The following is a 16,880-nucleotide window of genomic DNA, read 5'->3' as shown; positions in this document are numbered from 1 at the left end:
CGGGAGCGAGCAGGACTCCGGGTGAAGACGAGGTTGAGTAGACTCGTTTTGAATTTCCAATCCATCGTCTTTATTTTGTCCCCCATATCCACTGAACGCTGCCCAGAGTCAGGCTTGAGAGTAGAGAGAATGCCCCTACATGCATTAGACTGTTTGAAACAGGATAATCTCACTCTTTCAATTCCTGATAGCTAGCTAGCTAAGTGAATGCTACACACAGGCATTTCTATCCAACATGGCGTTGAAGAGTGTAGTTTAGTGTCGGAGGCGAGCTAGCTCTCATAAAGCTGGTTATCATCCCACCTAGAAAACTAGCTGCCTGGTAGCTCGTACGTGCAATTCTGCAATAACTGCTGTTTAGCTAAAGTATTCTGTAACTGCAGTCTGAATTGAATTTCCTTCGTATTTGAGCACTGAATGTACTGATTCAGCACATACTGGAAAAGATGACAAATGCTAAAATGCTGTCCTGATGATGATGATGAACGACGAACTACTGAAGTTTAACGTGATAATAAGCATGCATACATAATTGTCACTGTACAGCAAACTGGTGAGCATGGTCAGAAACAGATGTGCTGGAATGGGGTTCGTGTAGGAACGGTTTCCCTTCCCAGCCAGATCGTTGAGTGTCGAAATGTACAAAAACAAAAGTACAGGGGGTCGAATCTCAAGTCTTTCCTTATGTCCTCTTTCCTCTCATCCATCTCAAAATGCATAGGAGGAGAATGTCCAAGGGGAGGAACCTCAGGTGAGGATAGAGGACGTGAGAAATCAAGGAAAATGACTTGAGATTTGGCCAGAGGCTTGTAAATGTAAAGTTACTGTTTGCCTGACTATCTGGGTTTATTATAGGGCTCTGTTGGGGAATGGAGGAGCAGGAGAGGGCTTCAGAGGAGCGGGTGACAGCTATGGAGGAGACCCATAACCCCATAGAGCCCGCCTTCCTCACTGTGAACCCTGACCCCAAACACACAGACCAGGGCTCTGAGCAGGTGAGGCTTCAACGTGTGTTCTGCTGAAAGGTTTCTGTTCAGAAATGCAGATCAAATCGATTGCAGCATCATTTGATCAAAGGCCGTGTGCTGTGTTGCATTCCAGGAGCCCAGCGAAGCTCCGGATCCAGAATTATCAGAACCGTCCATGGATGCTCTGTCTCCAGAGGGCTGTACGTCGATCCTGACGACTGTCAAACCCGCGGAGCAGAGCCACGCTCAGGAGTTCATCATTCTGGACCAGAACGGACAGCCTCTTCAGTGTGAACGCATGGTGAGGGAGTTGGTGTCACTGAGTTGAGATGGTAAAACTCACTCCTCAAGTTCAGATACCCCCACCACCACCCGCGCTGTCCAAGAGGTAGCTTTTGGATCGCGTGTTTGGTTAACATCGGGTATTTGAGGAGACGGTCACGTGTGTCGGCAGGTCAGAGGTCGCAAGTTCGAGGCTCGGTCGGAGCAGGTCGAATTGCGAGGCGACTGTTTGCGACAACTTGACGTCTGTTTCAGTCACACTACAGCTCAACAACAGCGCTCGGTCACTCTTAGCTGTGCTGTTATGTCTGCCTGTGTGGGCAGTAATCACCAGTAATAACCAGTAATAACCAGTAATCACCAGTAATAACCAGTAATAACCAGTAATAACCAGTAATCACCAGTAATAACCAGTAATCACCAGTAATAACCAGTAATAACCAGTAATCACCAGTAATAACCAGTAATCACCAGTAATCACCAGTAATCACCAGTAATCACCAGTAATAACCAGTAATAACCAGTAATCACCAGTAATCACCAGTAATAACCAGTAATAACCCTGATGTGAAGTGTAATTACAGAACAGTGACTCAACTGATTTGGTGTCTGTTTACCACAGGTGATTGTAACCAGCCAATCAGAGAACAGGGAGGTGTTTGTCATTCCGTCCAGCCAGCTGGGAGGGGCCCAGCTGTTGCTCCCCCGGGGTCAGATACTCGACGCTGTGGACTCCTCAGGTATCGGAACGAACTTCTCTGGTTCCATTTGATTGGTGTTTCACATCTCCTCTTCATTGGCCTTCGTTTGGCTGCATCTCTAGCGGTGTGTGTGTGTGTGTGTGTGTGTGTGTGTGTGTGTGTGTGTGTGTGTGTGTGTGTGTGTGTGTGTGTGTGTGTGTGTGTGTGTGTGTGTGTGTGTGTGTGTGTGTGTGTGTGTGTGTGTGTGTGTGTGTGTGTGTGTGTGTGTGTGTGTGTGTGTGTGTGTGTGTGTTGTTGACGGTGTGTGTGTGGGGTGTGTTCAGGGTCCGGTGGGGAGAGGAGCCCTGAGGAGCTGAACACCATCACAGTAACAGCCCTCTCAGACGACGGTGGCAGTTTGGCAGCCATGACGCCAGCCGCTAGGACCTCACCGACTAAAACCTCTTCACAAAGGTGGGCTAACTTAGCCTTGGCTTAGCTTTAACTTCACTTTAACTCCACTAAGCTTTAACCTAACATACTCTCAGTGGTTGTTTTAGGAATGTTCTGCTACTTCGGCCGGTATTTTGCATTAAATAATTTCTATTCTGGATAAAACAGCAGCGACTGTTTCTTATATGATGGTTTGTGTTTGTAGTTCTCAGGACTGCTTTGTGGCCCCGATGACACCCCTCCCGATGACACCCCTCCCGATGACACCCCTCCCGTCCAACGCTCCCAACTGGGCTCAGAGGCTCCGGAGTGCTGAGGTCAGCACATGCGCACACACACACACACACACACACACACACACAGCTTTGTACATGCTCATCTAACTGAGAGGTCCACAAATCAAATCAAATCAGGCTTTATTTATATATTATATATTTATATATTTATATATTATATATTTATATTTTTGCCTTTCGTGCAAAATTGCAATACAAGGTGCTTAACAATATAATAAATAAACAACAATAGAATGTAAATAAACGGTAATATAAGGACATGATAGTATAGGAAATAGGAGACATGGTAGAACAGAGACCAGCGCAGCACAGTAGAAGAGGCTACATTAAAATAAGATGGATTAAGAGAAAGCTAAGATAAAACGCTGTCTTCAGATTTCTTTTAGAGGTGTTTCCAGATGGTGAGGCCCTCAGCTCCTCTGGCAGGTTGTTCCTCTGGCAGGCTGTTCCAGAGGCCAGACACTAAATGCCACAACTCCAACCCTTTCTACCTGGAACTACAGGTTTACCCACACAGGCACGGCTCTGGTTCAGCTAAAGCTGTCTCTAGGTAACGACATTAGCTGGACATGTGATCTAACCGTACACACCAGAGCTGCGTTCACCAGAGCTGCGTTCACCAGAGCTGCGTTCACCAGAGCTGCGTTCACCAGAGCTGCGTTCAACAAGGCTTTCTGTTTGCCAACGTTAGCGAGAGGCCACAGGAAGAGGAACACCTCAGCGTACCTCCCTATTGACTTAATAACAATAATCTCTATAGCACCTTCTCATGGACTCAAAGCACTTTACATGTCAAAAACATGAAAATAAAAATACAGGAGGACAGTCACAGAACATACATAACATAACATACAGCCCTGTGCATTGAAAGCCTGCCTGAACAGGTGAGTCTTAAAAGAGTTGTACTGTGTGTCCTTCTCCCTCCTCCCGGCTGAGCAGAAGATCGGAGACTCCTACAGAGGCTTCTGCACCACGGACTCAGAGCTGGAGACCATCCTTCTGCTCCACAAGCAGCAGACCACCGCCGTCTTCGGGACGCGGCAATCGCCCTCCCCCGCCAAGCCCGCCACCCGCCTCATGTGGAAGTCCCAGTACGTCCCCTACGATGGCATCCCATTCGTCAATGCAGGTATGCCAGAAACCAATTGTATCTCTGCTCTCTCAGCAGTCAGACCAGGCCAGATACGACTAGCTGTAGACCCAGACATTGGTCTGCTTTGAATAGAATCAGAATTCAGAATTCAGAATCAGAATCAGAATTCTTTGATATGGCCAAGTTTATTTGCACATACAGGAAATTGACTTGGTGAGGTTGGTGCATGGACATAAAAAACAAATATCAAATAATGACAAGAAATTTACAAAATAGCAAAGTATTAACAAAATAGCAATAACACATTTACAAAAAAGAGCAGCAGATAGCTGTAGCATATGACAAATAAAGTTTGATTTGATTTGATGTCCTCATGAATACGAGGCAGGCCTGTGTTTTTACAGGGTGTGTGTGTGTGTGTGTTTACCGTGGTGTTTCAGGCAGCAGGGCCATAGTAATGGAGTGCCAGTACGGGCCCAGGAGGAAGGGCCTGGCGCCCAGGAAGGTCTGCGAGGGAATCATTCAAAATATTGATTACAAAGCTACGTGTCCTGCCAGGTACACACACGCACACACACACACACACACACCTACACACATACACACACACACACACACACCATGGTGTTTATGCTAGCAAACAATATATTCTGTGAATTTTATTCTGGGTGACTTCCACAAGTGTGTGTGTGCGTGCGTGCGTGCGTGCGTGCGTGCGTGCGTGCGTGCATAAGTATATCTTGTTAACATGGCTCTGTCACGTTCTGCAGGATCTACATCAAGAAGGTGCGTAAGTTTCCTCAGTACAGGGTTCCCACCGACCCCAAGGTAGACAAGAAGGTCGTACGTCAGGAGCAGGAGAAGGCCTTCTTCAACCTGAGGAAGACCTTAGATGGTGGAGGGGTCCTAAGGTACAGGGTCTGACCTGGATTGATTGACTGACTGACTGACTGGCTGACTGACTGATTGACTGACTGGCTGATTGATTGACTGACTGACTGACTGACTGACTGATTGATTGATTGACTGACTGATTGACTGATTGACTGATTGACTGACTGACTGATTGACTGAGTGTGATTCTGATGTAGGAGCGTTATTCTGATTTGTGTTCCAGTACGGACCACATCTGCGTTTGTGTTCCTCCAACAGGTACTACATGCAGCTTCCCACCCAGAAGGCCCACCTCTACCACGACATGGACACCCCCCTCCTGCCCCCCCCGCCAGACCTCTTCGCCCCCATTGAGGAGGACCTGATGAACGAGGAGCCAGAGGAGGAGGGAGAAGGGACGGATGAGGTGGACGGAGGAGAGGGGGGTCTTACGGAAGATGGCGGCTCCATGCCGTCCCGCCTGCACCCCCTCGTGGCCGACAAGATCCGGGAGCTGGTGTCCCAGGGCCACCACCAGGTGTACACGGTCCGCAAGCAGCTCAGGTGAGGGGAGGGGATGCAGAAGTCTGTAGCACCGGTGTTTTTGGTTTACCTGGGGTTTAACGTGTCTTCTGCCTCTGTTCCTGTGTTAGCAGGAAGCGTATCGGGGTGTGATGCAGAAATCGGTAAGAGCAGTATTTTCGGTTTCCCTGGGTGTTCACGTGGTTCCTTCCTGTCTCTGTTCCCCCGACAGGAGGTTCGTGGAGCGGGAGATGTTCAGGTCAGAGGAGGTACCAGAGAGACACAACCTCTGCTACTTCCCCACGGTCAACGACCTGAAGAACCACATCCACGAGGCTCAGAAGGGCTTGCAGCAGGCGGGGGTCGTCACCCAGGTAACGCAAGAAGAAGAACATCCAGATTCAATTAAAATAACTTTATTTATCCCCACGGGCCACATAAGGGCAATCGGGATGATGTACAGCAGGAGATACATAACCAACCATACAGTGTTCAAGCAGGACAGATCGTAAACACATAGAGATTGTACGCAGGAGCTGTGCCCCCCCCCCCACGCAATGTGCGTGGTTCCTTCAGCCAACTCGGTGTGTCTTCTGTGTTCCATGTTGTTGTGCTCTGCTCCCTCGTCTACCTCCACAGTGGGGTGCGTTGTGTGGGGACCCCCTGACGGAGACGGTGACCCTGACACTGACCCCCGCCACCACCGAAGGTAACACTGCACGTCTCTCTACAGTCCATCGAAAAGCTCATGGACGCCGGTTCTCCTGGTCTGATTGTCGTGTCCCTCTCTGTCTTGCAGTGACTCTCCAGGGGGGAGTGTTTGAGGGGACGGACACCCTGTCTGCCGAGGCCGTGCAGCTCTTCAGCTCCCTCACCTCCCTGCAGCCCAAGATCTTCGCCCAGTTACAAGTGGGCACTGCAGCCGACCTTTTAGAAGTTCTATGTTTGTCTTCGTGTAACCGAGTTGAGATGGTAAACGTGGTAACATGTGTCACTCTAACAGGGTGTCCAGCTGCAGCCAGTCCCCACCCTCTGCTCGTTTGACGGACACCTTCCTCAGACCAATCACACCACAGACTCCCTGGAGCTGACCGCGCCCTCGCCCCCCCAGTCTCTGCTCGTCAGCCCCACCCAGTTCCTCCAGTCCAGCCCCCTGGGGGAGGGCGTCGCCCTGGCAGAGCCCTCGGCTGTCCTGGGCGTGGGCCAGATGGTCAGCGTGTCGGCCATCGGGGGCGGGGGCGCAGAGGGGGGGGGCACGCACCAGATTCTGCTGGAGGACGGGCAGACCATCCCGGTCCAGATAGTGGACCATTCAACTATTGGTGAGTCCAGGTGGATGTAGTGACAGTCGGCGGCCAGCAGGGGGTGGTGACAGGGTGGTAGAGATTGATGGAAATTAGCTAGCTATATAGCTAACTCATGGAAAATAGCTATGTTGCTGAGTCTAGTGTGATATTTATGGAGTGTCGATGGCCCTCGTTGTGCCTCCATGTTCCCTCAGGTTTGGACAGTTCAGAGGACCAGGAGGAGGTGAAGGAGGAGGTGAAGGAGGAGGTCCAGAACGTCACGGTCAATCCTGGAGATTGACGAAGGCCTGAGGAGAGGTGTACTCCAGTCTCTAGCGGCTAGGTAGCGGACCCGGGGTTGATTCACCACGGAGAGACAGTACCAGTACCACAGAGGAGAGGAGAGGAGCCCCAACCAACCCCTGGATCACTCACACACACACACAGACAGACAGACAGACACACACACAGACACACAGACAGACAGACAGACAGACAAACACACAGACAGACAGACACACAGACAGACAGACAGACAAACACACAGACAGACAGACAGATGCAGGCCGTGTCAACTCTGGACCTAGAGAGCCACTGGTTATGCAGGTTTTAGTTCCAGCCCAGCTCTGACACCCCTGACCCCTGCTTTGGACACAAGCAGCAGAGCAAGAGTACTGGAACATGGACATGGTCCTTGCATGACAAACGTTTTGATACCCCACTTGAGAGAAATAGGTTCTTTATTTTAAAGTTTGATCATGCACCCCCCCACCCCCACCCCCACCAGATCATGGAATTAAACTAATTATGTACATTTACTGTTAACTATTTAAAACAGCCATGAATTTACAAATGGATATACTGTGTATATTATGGCAAAGACAAATAGTATTTTTAAATTAGTATGTTTAAAAAAACGATGACAGTTTGTTGTATTATTTTGAGGATCTGTTCCTGCAATGCTACTGTTAGACCGTGCTACTGCCGTTCCGTGTGGGATCCACCCACATAAGGGGGGTAGGAGTGTTGTATTAGACTAAAGACATCACTCTGATAGTTTCTCTCCAAAAGGTTTATGAACTCTCTACCCTTTGTCTTGTTTCTCTGGAAAAAAAGAAAGCAAATAAACACACCTGCATACTGTAATGAGTGATTGTTCCTTTAATTAATAATACAAAATTATAACAACTGCTTAGTACCAGAGTCCTCATGGCGTAGGTCGCAGCTAATTGATTGTTTTCTATATTCAGTACAGAAATAGTACAGAAATAGTACAGCTCTTAGATCAGAATCATATGACACCAGTAACAATCTAACCTACAGTGTAATTCTGTTTCAGTCCTCAGCATAAAAATGTGTGTGTGTGTGTGTGTGTGATATGACACACACACACACACACACACACACACACACACACACACACACACACACATATAAGGGAGTTATAATTACTGGTTTAATAGCTAGAGAACGTTCTCTCATTGCTATTAATGTCAGCTGCTTCTTCGTTGGTCACATTGGGTTTCTAAGGTTAATGTCAGCTGCTTCTTCGTTGGTCACGTTGGGTTTCTAAGGTTAATGTCAGCTGCTTCTTCGTTGGTCACATTGGGTTTCTAAGGTTAATGTCAGCTGCTTCTTCGTTGGTCACATTGGGTTTCTAAGGTTTAGCTTGGAATGGAACTCTGTTTCATTTCCCCACCAAACCAAATGAGGAACTCCTGGATTTGCCGGTCACAGTAGGAGTTGCCAAGTGTCTCAAAAACACTTAAGTTGCGAAAGACAGTGTTTCCCAATGAGATTCCTTTCTCATGGCCTTACTGGTATTGATCTACTGGTAACTTACTGGCCTTATTGTTTATATATATATATATATATATTACTAATTAATAAAATAATTTGTCACTTTAAATGCAAATGTAGATTCAAAAGTAGGGGCAACACCTCCACCCTTAACTGAACTACCTCAGGTTTGATACCTCAGGTTTCTCAGCCAAGTCTGCTGTGACAGTCAGTTCTTACTTCTCTTCAACGTGACTGTTTGGCCATTCTGGAGTTTTCTACCCCATCATGACCAGCAGCCCTTCAGACATACAGAGCCTATATAAAGAGCTCTGTGAACCTTGTCAAAACACAAGGAACGGTTGAGAAAGCACAATGATTCGCAAGGTATGGCAGGGTTAGGGTTTGTCCTGTTGACAGTTATTCTTAGTGTTACATTGGATAATTAGATTTTTGGGCATTTAAACAATTCTACTGGTAGTATTAACAGCTACGATACAGTACATTTGTTTGCAAAATGTACTGTATTTATTTGCATAGATAGATCGATATGGTAGATAGTTAAAAACAATATTCTTATTAACAATAAGTGACCTGGCAAGTGGCAACAGCGATGTGGATAAGAAACTAACTTCAGCTCCCCCTTCCAGAGTGTCACGGAGAGTTTCGGCGCAGCCATCTCCACCATGAACACAGCCCACCTGACGGCCCCGGTGGTCCGGAGGAGTAAGAGGATGTTGCTCGACACCCTGGGAGTGGGGTTACTGGGAACCAGTACAGCCGTCTTCAACACGGCCCTCCAGTACAGCCAGGTAAACTGACTCTCTTCCAGGTAAACTGTGACTCTCTTCCAGGTAAACTGTGACTCTCTTTACCACTGCCAGGGGAGGGGTACGCAGGGCTGTGCGTGTGAAGAAAAGGTCTGAACTCTTTTCCTGTGAAGTGGATTGATGCTACCTGCATTTGATGTTACTGTAAACTGGAAAAGGGTGCTTAGATAAATGAAATGTACCTTGTGTTGAGACTTAGCGTAGCTTAGCTAGAGACGCGTGTCTGTGTACACTCTCTACTGCTGTGTGCTGTAGTCTTAACGCTGCTGCTGGTGTTTGATCATAGTGGTACAAGTCAGTGGAGAAGAGCCGTGTGTGGGGGAGACCAGGGATGACTCTTCCTCCCCAGTCTGCTGCCTTTGTCAACGGCATCGCGGTAAGAGCCACTGTTTACCTCTACTGGTAACACGTTACATCAAGGCCACATTTGTAAAGGGTTTAATAATGTTGCATGATTTCACATAAGGGTTAGTTTTCAAAGCATTTATAAGTACATTTATAAAGCATTAATAACTGGCTCCTGATTGCAATCTCCCTATTTGGCGAGCACCAAGTGAATATCGAACAATCTAAACTAATGTGTTATAACTGTTTGTAAATGTTTTATAATTGAATAATAAACTGGTTATAAGTGATTTATTAACTAATTATAAACAATTTATAAACCCTTTACAAATGTGACCTTAATGTAAAGCGTTAACCTTTTATTTGATCATTTAAAGACTAACAGCCGTAATATTATTATATCAAATGTCTGAAAGTTACCCTCTGAGCTCTACTCTGTGTTGATATTTGACATCCTGGACTCTCCCTGGACTCTCCCTGGACTCTCCCTGGACTCTCCCTGGACTCATCCTTGACTCATCCTGGACTCATCCTTGACTCATCCTGGACTCATCCTTGACTCATCCTGGACTCTCTTCTGGCTTCAGGTGCACTCCATGGACTTTGACGACACGTGGCATCCTGCCACCCACCCGTCAGGGGCAGTGCTCCCTGCCCTCCTGGCCCTGGCAGAGACCATGCCCACCCCGCCCTCCGGCCTGGACCTGCTCCTGGCCTTCAACGTGGGCCTGGAGGTCCAGGGCCGACTCATGCGGTTCTCCAGGGAGGCCCACAACATCCCCAGACGGTGAGGTGTTTATTGGCATTTGGCAACTTAGGACCTCTGTTCTAACTTAGGACCAACAACAACAACAACAAAAACAACAACAATAGAATGTCATAAAGATAAGAAAGACAATGAGATAATAAAACAATTTACAACAACAAGTCTCCATATAAATGAATGTAGCATAATAGATTGTAGTTGAAACGGCCCGTGTTTTGATCTCTGATCCTCCTCCCTCATTTCCCAGGTTCCACCCCCCCGCTGTGGTGGGAGTGATGGGCAGTGCTGCAGCCTCGGCCAGGCTGCTGGGCCTGTCCCCGGCTCAGTGTGCCCACGCCCTGGCCATCGCTGCCTCCTCCGCTGGGGCCCCCATGGCCAACGCAGCCACCCAGACCAAACCCCTCCACATCGGGAACGCCGCCCGGAGAGGCCTGGAAGCTGCCCAGCTGGCCCGGATGGGGCTGGAGGGCAACCAGGCGATCCTGGACCTGGAGTCCGGGTTTGGGGTCTTCTACACGGACTACTGTCCCACAGAGTGGGTCGAGGCTGCCGGTGGTGGGCCCAGGTGGATTCTGGAGGACCAGAATGTGGCCTTCAAACGGTTCCCAGCTCACCTGGGGATGCACTGGGTCGTCGATGCGGCCCTAGCAGCCCGGGCGAAGCTCGTAGCCTCAGGGGGACAAGGCGGAGGGAGACACCTTGACCTCAGTCAGATCCAGAAGGTGACGTTGAGAGTGCCTCCGTCCAGGTACATCGACTGCCCCACCCCGACCACGGAGCACCAGGCCAGGCACTCCTTCCAGTTCAACGCCTGCTCCGCCCTGCTGGACGACCAGGTCTCCGTGGGCTCCTTCAGCCAGGCTCAGATAGACAGGCCGGCCCTCAGGGAGCTCCTGGCCAAGGTGAGGGTGGAGAACCCCCAGGACAACCACCCCAGCTTTGACAGGATGTACTGCGAGGTGTCAGTCGAGACGGAACAGGGGGACAGCCACTCGGCCAGGTGTAATACTTTCTACGGCCACTGGAGGAAGCCCTTGAGTCAAGAGGACTTGGTCAGAAAGTTCAGCGCAAATGCCTCCTCTGTGTTGTCCCAAGAAGGGGTGGAGGCTGTTGTTCATGTTGTAGAGAACATGGAGAAGACCTCAGACTGCTCAGTGCTCGGGTCATATCTGCAATTGAGTAAGACGGGTCTGCAGAAGGATAATGAAAGAATAATGTACGAACAATAACAATGGGTGTGGCTCACAACAGTATGGCCAATGTCAGTAGGGGCTTCCCAAAACTACTTTACATTTTACTACTTCTACACTACTGTGTTTCAGAGCGGACCTGGTCCCTTGATCAACAGCAATCAGGATGACCGCCAACCAATCACAGAGCATTCAATCCAGTAAAAACAGCAATTGTTATTAATAAGAATAAAATGTGTTTAAATGCTCAATGATTATCAGCATTCAAAAACAAAGTAATATGTGTAATTTGTGTAATTTGTGTATACTGGAATAAACACTCTCTGCTGCTGACGAAGAATGAACAATGAATTTGGTTGTGGTTTTATCTGACTATTCCACTGATCTGATGTGACCCAAGACAAGCGATGGCCATTAGCCTACATAAGGCTATTCTTGTATTGTTTTTTACTTTCCACCAAGCAGTCATTTTCACACCTTTCACTTTTTTATTCACTTTTAAAAACCGTAAATGAAAGTGTTTCGCAAAGAGCGAAGGCCTTTTGTTTTGCTTTATAATGATGCAGTTACAGAGTGACATTGTTGCCTATATTTCAGCACCTATTACATAGACAGCAGCTTCACCACACTTCACTACATGCAACTATTACAAATGATTACAACACATGATGTCTGAGAACCCCCCAGACCTTGGAGAAGACAACAGTGATCCCAGAAAGTGATCCCAGAAAGTGACCCCAGAAAGTGAGGTCCAGAAAGTGACCCCAGAAAGTGACCCCAGAAAGTGAGGTCCAGAAAGTGACCCCCAGAAAGTGACCCCAGAAAGTGAGGTCCAGAGGACCTCCGAGCGACGGGGACAAAACTTCTTTACCCAGAATGCCGCGGGCGACACAGCTCTTTCCCGTGACGTCACGTAGTGTTTTGGAGGGGCTCGAGAAGAAAAGACCAGCCTGTCAACACGGTGGAACACACACACACACAACCATGTCAGACACAGTAAGTTACTGCTGGGCGACACACACACTCACTCTGGAACACACTGTACACATAGCAGACGTAGACACACTGCCGGCTACTTTAACACATTACCAGTTTGTTCGCATTTACGTTTGAGCGATGGCTAACGCTAGCGGGCTAGCCTGCTAGGTGTTGCAGTACTAACGCACCGCTGCTGCCGTCGCTAGCTGTAGCTGTAGCCGTAGCTGTAGCTGTAGCTTGCCTGCTGACTGAGCTGGCAGTACAACGAGTGCGAGAAGACGTTCGTTATCCAGCCACAATATGTGTTCAACAGTTTATCTCGTTAGCAGAATCGATGAGAGCTGCCGGTGTGTTGGTTAGAGTGGTTTTGGGGGGCGCTGCGTGCTCGCAGTGTTAGCTGCCCCACCGGCCATGAGCTAGCGGCGGGGAGCTAACTAGGCTAACGGCTGCAGCTCCGCTCAGAGGGGCATCAGGGACTCTGGCTGGAGCGATGCTAATGCTAGCTACGCCAGACAACACACCACCATCCAGCCGGTTGTGTACGAAACAGCTGCTAACTACCTGTTTGAGGATGTTACCAAACGATGTTTATTCATTTATTCATGTCACATTTGCACAGTGACTGCAGATGCCGGCGCGACGCTTCTCTTTTCTGATGGGATTTGATTCAACATGCTTTGTGTGTCTCTAATCATGAGCATCCAAAGTTATGGTGAAATCTGATTAGTGGGCCTGTTTTATATGTGAACCCAGTGGTTCTGATTAGTGGGCCTGTTTTATATGTGAACCCAGTGGTTCCGTGCGTTCATTACGACACGTCGTTTACAGGACACGAAACCTTCAAGTCAGGATGGTGGAGACAGGAAGGACGGGGAGTACATCAAACTGAAGGTGATCGGCCAGGTGAGGCATTCTGAGTCGGTTGGCTTCCACACGTTTTATATTTCACACACAGAGAAGTGATGGCCTAAGTAGTCAACTTGTGAGTTCAAATGTGGTTTTGATTTGGGGTTTTGATTGTTTATTCTGTTCCAACCTCAGGACAACAGTGAAATTCACTTCAAAGTGAAGATGACGACACATCTCAAGAAGTTAAAGGAGTCTTACAGCCAGAGACAGGTAATGTCTCCCCACTCACATCCCTATATAAAGGAATCTTACAGCCAGAGACAGGTAATGTCTCCCCACTCACATCCCTATATAAAGGAGTTCTAGTTTTAGTGGTCCAGAGGTGAGCCATGGCCTGGGTGGTGCAGTGGTCTAGCACCATGGCCTGGGGTGGTCCAGTGGTCTAGCACCATGGCCTGGGGTGGTCCAGTGGTCTAGCACCATGGCCTACAGTACACACGTGTGTCCATGTTGGCATGGGTTAGAATCTGGCCCATGCCCTGCTGACAGACCCTCTCCTCCTTACTTTCCTGTCTTTCTCCACTGTCTATCAAATAATAAAAAAAAATTAACATTCTAGTTAGGCTTAATGATAATCAATACATTTGTGTTTTCCTTTACTGAACTGAACTCTGTATTCACTTAACACCTGTGTTCTGCTTGGTCTATAGGGTGTTCATATGAGCACTTTAAGGTTTCTTTTTGAGGGACAAAGAGTTGCAGACAACCAAACTCCGAAAGAGGTAGCTATGCTTCTGTGTCCTGTGAATATCTTATAAGACCCATGACATCCTATGACTACATGTGAACATGAACCCTCCGTGGAAGAGGATATCACAGTAACAGTTGATGTTGCCTCCAGTGTTTTCAACCCACTCTGTCTTCTGTATTGTATTTCATGGTGGTTTGGTGGCTGTTTTTGTGTCTTAACTGCATGGACTGGGATTATGTGACTTAAGCCTCCTGACATCGACTAGCCTCCAACTAAAACCTCTCTTCCTTCCTTCCTTCAGCTGGGGATGGAGGATGAGGATGTAATTGAGGTCTATCAGGAACAGACTGGCGGACTTCGGAACAACTAATCTACCTGGTTTTTCTTCTTTTTTTTTTTTTTTGTGTGATTATATTGTATTTTATATTTGTACAATGACTGATTTCTTTGGTTTGGTGTTCCTCTCCGCGGGCAGAGTCATTATGGAAGGAGATACTGGCGGTTTATCTGCTCTTTGCCGCCCGGCTGTGTTTAACCAACTGGCTTACTCTGGTTGGGTATCACACTGGTTTGGAGCTTTTGGTCATGATCATTTTTCAGGTTCAGTTTGGTTGTTTTTTGGTCCTATATAACCCATTCTACCCTCCTAGCAGTGAACGTACATCTGGATTAAATTAAATGAAGCTCGCCAGCAGCAGGTCCACTCATTACTTTATTTCTTGTTGTCCTAGAGTTCCGTTCTGAACATGAAGATGTCATGCAATATTTGAATACGGCCCGTCTTCAAAACTTCATACTCCCCAATTTGACTGATATCATTATTGGTTAGATGTGCTTGTTCAAGAGGCCCACCATGGGATGTTTAGTAAACATCACAATCATGTCAGATTTCTGTTGTTTGTAAAAAGAACAGGTAAATACCTCACTGAACTCAGAGTACACTACCGTTTCCTCTGATTCCAAGTCAAGTCTGATTCATCTGTTTGTCGCTTGTCTTTTGAAAGAGGAAATGGCCGTCGATGTGACGTGGTGGTAATGACATTACAAACACATCCTCATCGTGCGTCCAGTCTCCCTCATAACAGGACAGGCTGTGGACGTTTTAAGCCAACACATACTGAGCAGTTCCTTTGACAGACCTTGTATAGCAGTAGAATTGTACACAGTGATATTTTCAAGAGTATCATGCATAAATGTTACCCCACTTGTATATTTTGTATACATATTTTTTATCTTTTGTGTGAGTAAGGACAATTTTATAACTTTATTCTGGCACAACACATCTCATTTTAGCCCATTTCAGGAGGACAGAGTGCAGTTTTGGTTTTCTATTGTATGGTTACACACATGGAAGTCTCTTCAAACACACCTTTCCTGCCTCCCCCTCCTCCAAGAAGTCACTCATCTTCACATGACTTGATTGGTGACAGTGTTGCTGTAGAAAGCTTGCTGCGACCAATCCAACCACGTTAGGTCAGTGATGATGTCGAGAGGGAGCAGGGATGGACGCGGTTTTAAAGGGTTTGGAACGGGTTCTTAGATCTTCTCAGAAGCTTTAGGTCCTATTTACTCTGTTCCTCCCTGAGTCCCTGAGCTCCGCCGCAGTAAAGCAGCGGTCTCGCTGGAAACCATGGCCGGGTTCCAAAAGGTTTCCTTGCACCCTACCTAGAGCGTATAGCGTACTTGGTATGCGCTCCGGATCGAGTGCAAGAACGCATTTTGGAGCCCAGCCGATGTCTCACTGTGTCGAGCCACGGAGGCCCTCTCTGATGATGTCACTTTTAGAAGTTGTGTTTTTTTCCTTGTGTTGCCATGGAAGCGAACGCACACGGTGTTGTTGTATATGATCAGGCGGCGGAGAGAAGTCGGTCCGCCAAGGTTTGAGACTGTAAGAAATGTTTTATAAATAAAGTGTATGAAAAAGACCTTTTCCGTCTCGTTATTTGGCGAGAGGATGAAAAGTGTTTGAGGGTACGTCATTCTGCAGTCACACTCAGGTGGTAGTCGCTGTTCTTCAATGTGCTGAATTGACTGATTTTTAATTAGATTTTATTTATTTATCCCATATTTTACCAGGTACGTTGACTGAGAACATGTTCTATTCTGTAGCAGCGACCTGGGGATGAGTTGCAGAGGAGAGGAGAGGAGGTGGGGAGGGGAGGGGAGGAGGGGAGAGGAGAGGAGAGGAGAGGGAGTACAGGTCCAGGAGAGGAGAGGAGAGGAGAGAAGAGGAGAGGAGAGGAGAGGAGAGGAGAGGAGAGGAGAGGAGAGGAGAGGAGAGGAGAGGAGAGAAGAGGAGAGGGGACGAGGTCATTGAAACAGGATGATTAGGGGGTCATGACAGTAGGAGGGCCAGGTGGGGAGTTCAGCCAGGACACCAGAGATAACACGCCTACTCTGGAGATAACACGCCTACTCTGGAGATAAGCGTCCTGGGATCGACCAGGGCGTCAGGACCTCGGGGTAACGTCTCATCCAGAGGACGTGGTAGAAGTGTACAGTAGGATATTAGACAGTAGTATTAGGTGAATAATTCTAGTACATTCTCAAGTCAAGTCATCTCTTTGGTGGAGTGGTCCTGGGCCGGTGGAGCCTCCGTGAGGCCCAGCATCTGCAGCAGTTGGAAGTAGGAGTAGACCCAGGGACGTGAGATGTCCTGAGCCTGCTCCAGCGCCCCTGCCTCCACCAGGAGACCCCGCCTAAACATCAGCTGCTGCTCCAGAGCAGCCCTCTGCCTGTGGACAAGAGAGATGGGGGAAGAAATGAAATGAAATGAAAAATAAATAAATAAATAAAGTTTTTTCCTTTCTCTAGCACTGTGACTGCCGACGGCACTTGTTCTTATCGCAGGTTGGTCCTCTGTGGCTCAGTTGGTAGAGCAAGGCGCTAACAACGCTTAGGTTGTGGGTTTGATTCCTGCTGGGACCATATATACTGAA

The 16,880-nt window shown here is 47.9% G+C and overlaps 3 protein-coding genes across 6 annotated transcripts; all 3 read left to right on the top strand.

Annotated features, from left to right (window-relative positions):
* On the top strand, window positions 1-7,593 carry carf (calcium responsive transcription factor). 4 transcript variants are annotated; one of them, XM_083681356.1, is made up of 16 exons: window positions 1-32; window positions 722-751; window positions 856-995; window positions 1,078-1,269; window positions 1,873-1,990; window positions 2,275-2,404; window positions 2,589-2,700; window positions 3,619-3,808; window positions 4,213-4,330; window positions 4,543-4,683; window positions 4,925-5,209; window positions 5,400-5,541; window positions 5,807-5,876; window positions 5,967-6,076; window positions 6,171-6,489; window positions 6,669-7,593. In XM_083681356.1, exons 3-16 carry the CDS (start codon window positions 870-872, stop codon window positions 6,752-6,754), a joined length of 2,139 nt encoding a protein of 712 aa, XP_083537482.1. In that variant the 5' UTR covers window positions 1-32; window positions 722-751; window positions 856-869; the 3' UTR covers window positions 6,755-7,593. The 4 variants fall into 4 exon arrangements, with proteins under 4 accessions (XP_083537482.1, XP_083537483.1, XP_083537480.1 ...); XM_083681357.1 differs by lacking the exon at window positions 722-751 and having other exon boundaries at window positions 2-32; XM_083681354.1 differs by lacking the exon at window positions 1-32 and having other exon boundaries at window positions 88-751.
* Window positions 7,594-8,604: 1,011 nt separating this feature from the next.
* acod1 (aconitate decarboxylase 1) lies at window positions 8,605-11,568 on the top strand. Its single transcript, XM_083681493.1, has 5 exons — window positions 8,605-8,619; window positions 8,883-9,044; window positions 9,349-9,438; window positions 9,995-10,194; window positions 10,421-11,568. The coding sequence occupies exons 1-5, from the start codon at window positions 8,608-8,610 to the stop codon at window positions 11,400-11,402; spliced, it is 1,446 nt and encodes a 481-aa protein (XP_083537619.1). The 5' UTR covers window positions 8,605-8,607; the 3' UTR covers window positions 11,403-11,568.
* A 723-nt stretch (window positions 11,569-12,291) lies between these two features.
* Window positions 12,292-15,867, top strand: LOC310813068 (small ubiquitin-related modifier 1). The gene is made up of 5 exons (XM_083681906.1): window positions 12,292-12,359; window positions 13,170-13,244; window positions 13,383-13,460; window positions 13,901-13,972; window positions 14,243-15,867. Exons 1-5 carry the CDS (start codon window positions 12,348-12,350, stop codon window positions 14,309-14,311), a joined length of 306 nt encoding a protein of 101 aa, XP_083538032.1. The 5' UTR covers window positions 12,292-12,347; the 3' UTR covers window positions 14,312-15,867.
* The last annotated feature ends 1,013 nt before the right edge of the window (window positions 15,868-16,880 follow it).

The sequence above is a fragment of the Argentina silus genome (genome assembly GCF_951799395.1).
Source record: "Argentina silus genome assembly, chromosome: 12".
NCBI lineage: Eukaryota > Metazoa > Chordata > Actinopteri > Argentiniformes > Argentinidae > Argentina > Argentina silus.
Note: the sequence above shows the minus strand (reverse complement) of the source record. Positions and strands in the feature narration are given on the sequence as shown.

Coding starts and splice junctions, on each gene's coding strand:
- carf (XM_083681354.1), top strand. CDS start 574: ATGTGCTGGAATGGGGTTCGTGTAGGAACGGTTTCCCTTCCCAGCCAG. Junction 4,331..4,542: donor AAAGCTACGTGTCCTGCCAG/GTACACACACGC, acceptor CACGTTCTGCAG/GATCTACATCAAGAAGGTGC. Junction 5,877..5,966: donor GACCCCCGCCACCACCGAAG/GTAACACTGCAC, acceptor TCTGTCTTGCAG/TGACTCTCCAGGGGGGAGTG.
- acod1 (XM_083681493.1), top strand. Junction 9,439..9,994: donor CCTTTGTCAACGGCATCGCG/GTAAGAGCCACT, acceptor TTCTGGCTTCAG/GTGCACTCCATGGACTTTGA. Junction 10,195..10,420: donor GCCCACAACATCCCCAGACG/GTGAGGTGTTTA, acceptor CTCATTTCCCAG/GTTCCACCCCCCCGCTGTGG.
- LOC310813068 (XM_083681906.1), top strand. Junction 13,245..13,382: donor AACTGAAGGTGATCGGCCAG/GTGAGGCATTCT, acceptor TTCCAACCTCAG/GACAACAGTGAAATTCACTT. Junction 13,973..14,242: donor ACAACCAAACTCCGAAAGAG/GTAGCTATGCTT, acceptor TCCTTCCTTCAG/CTGGGGATGGAGGATGAGGA.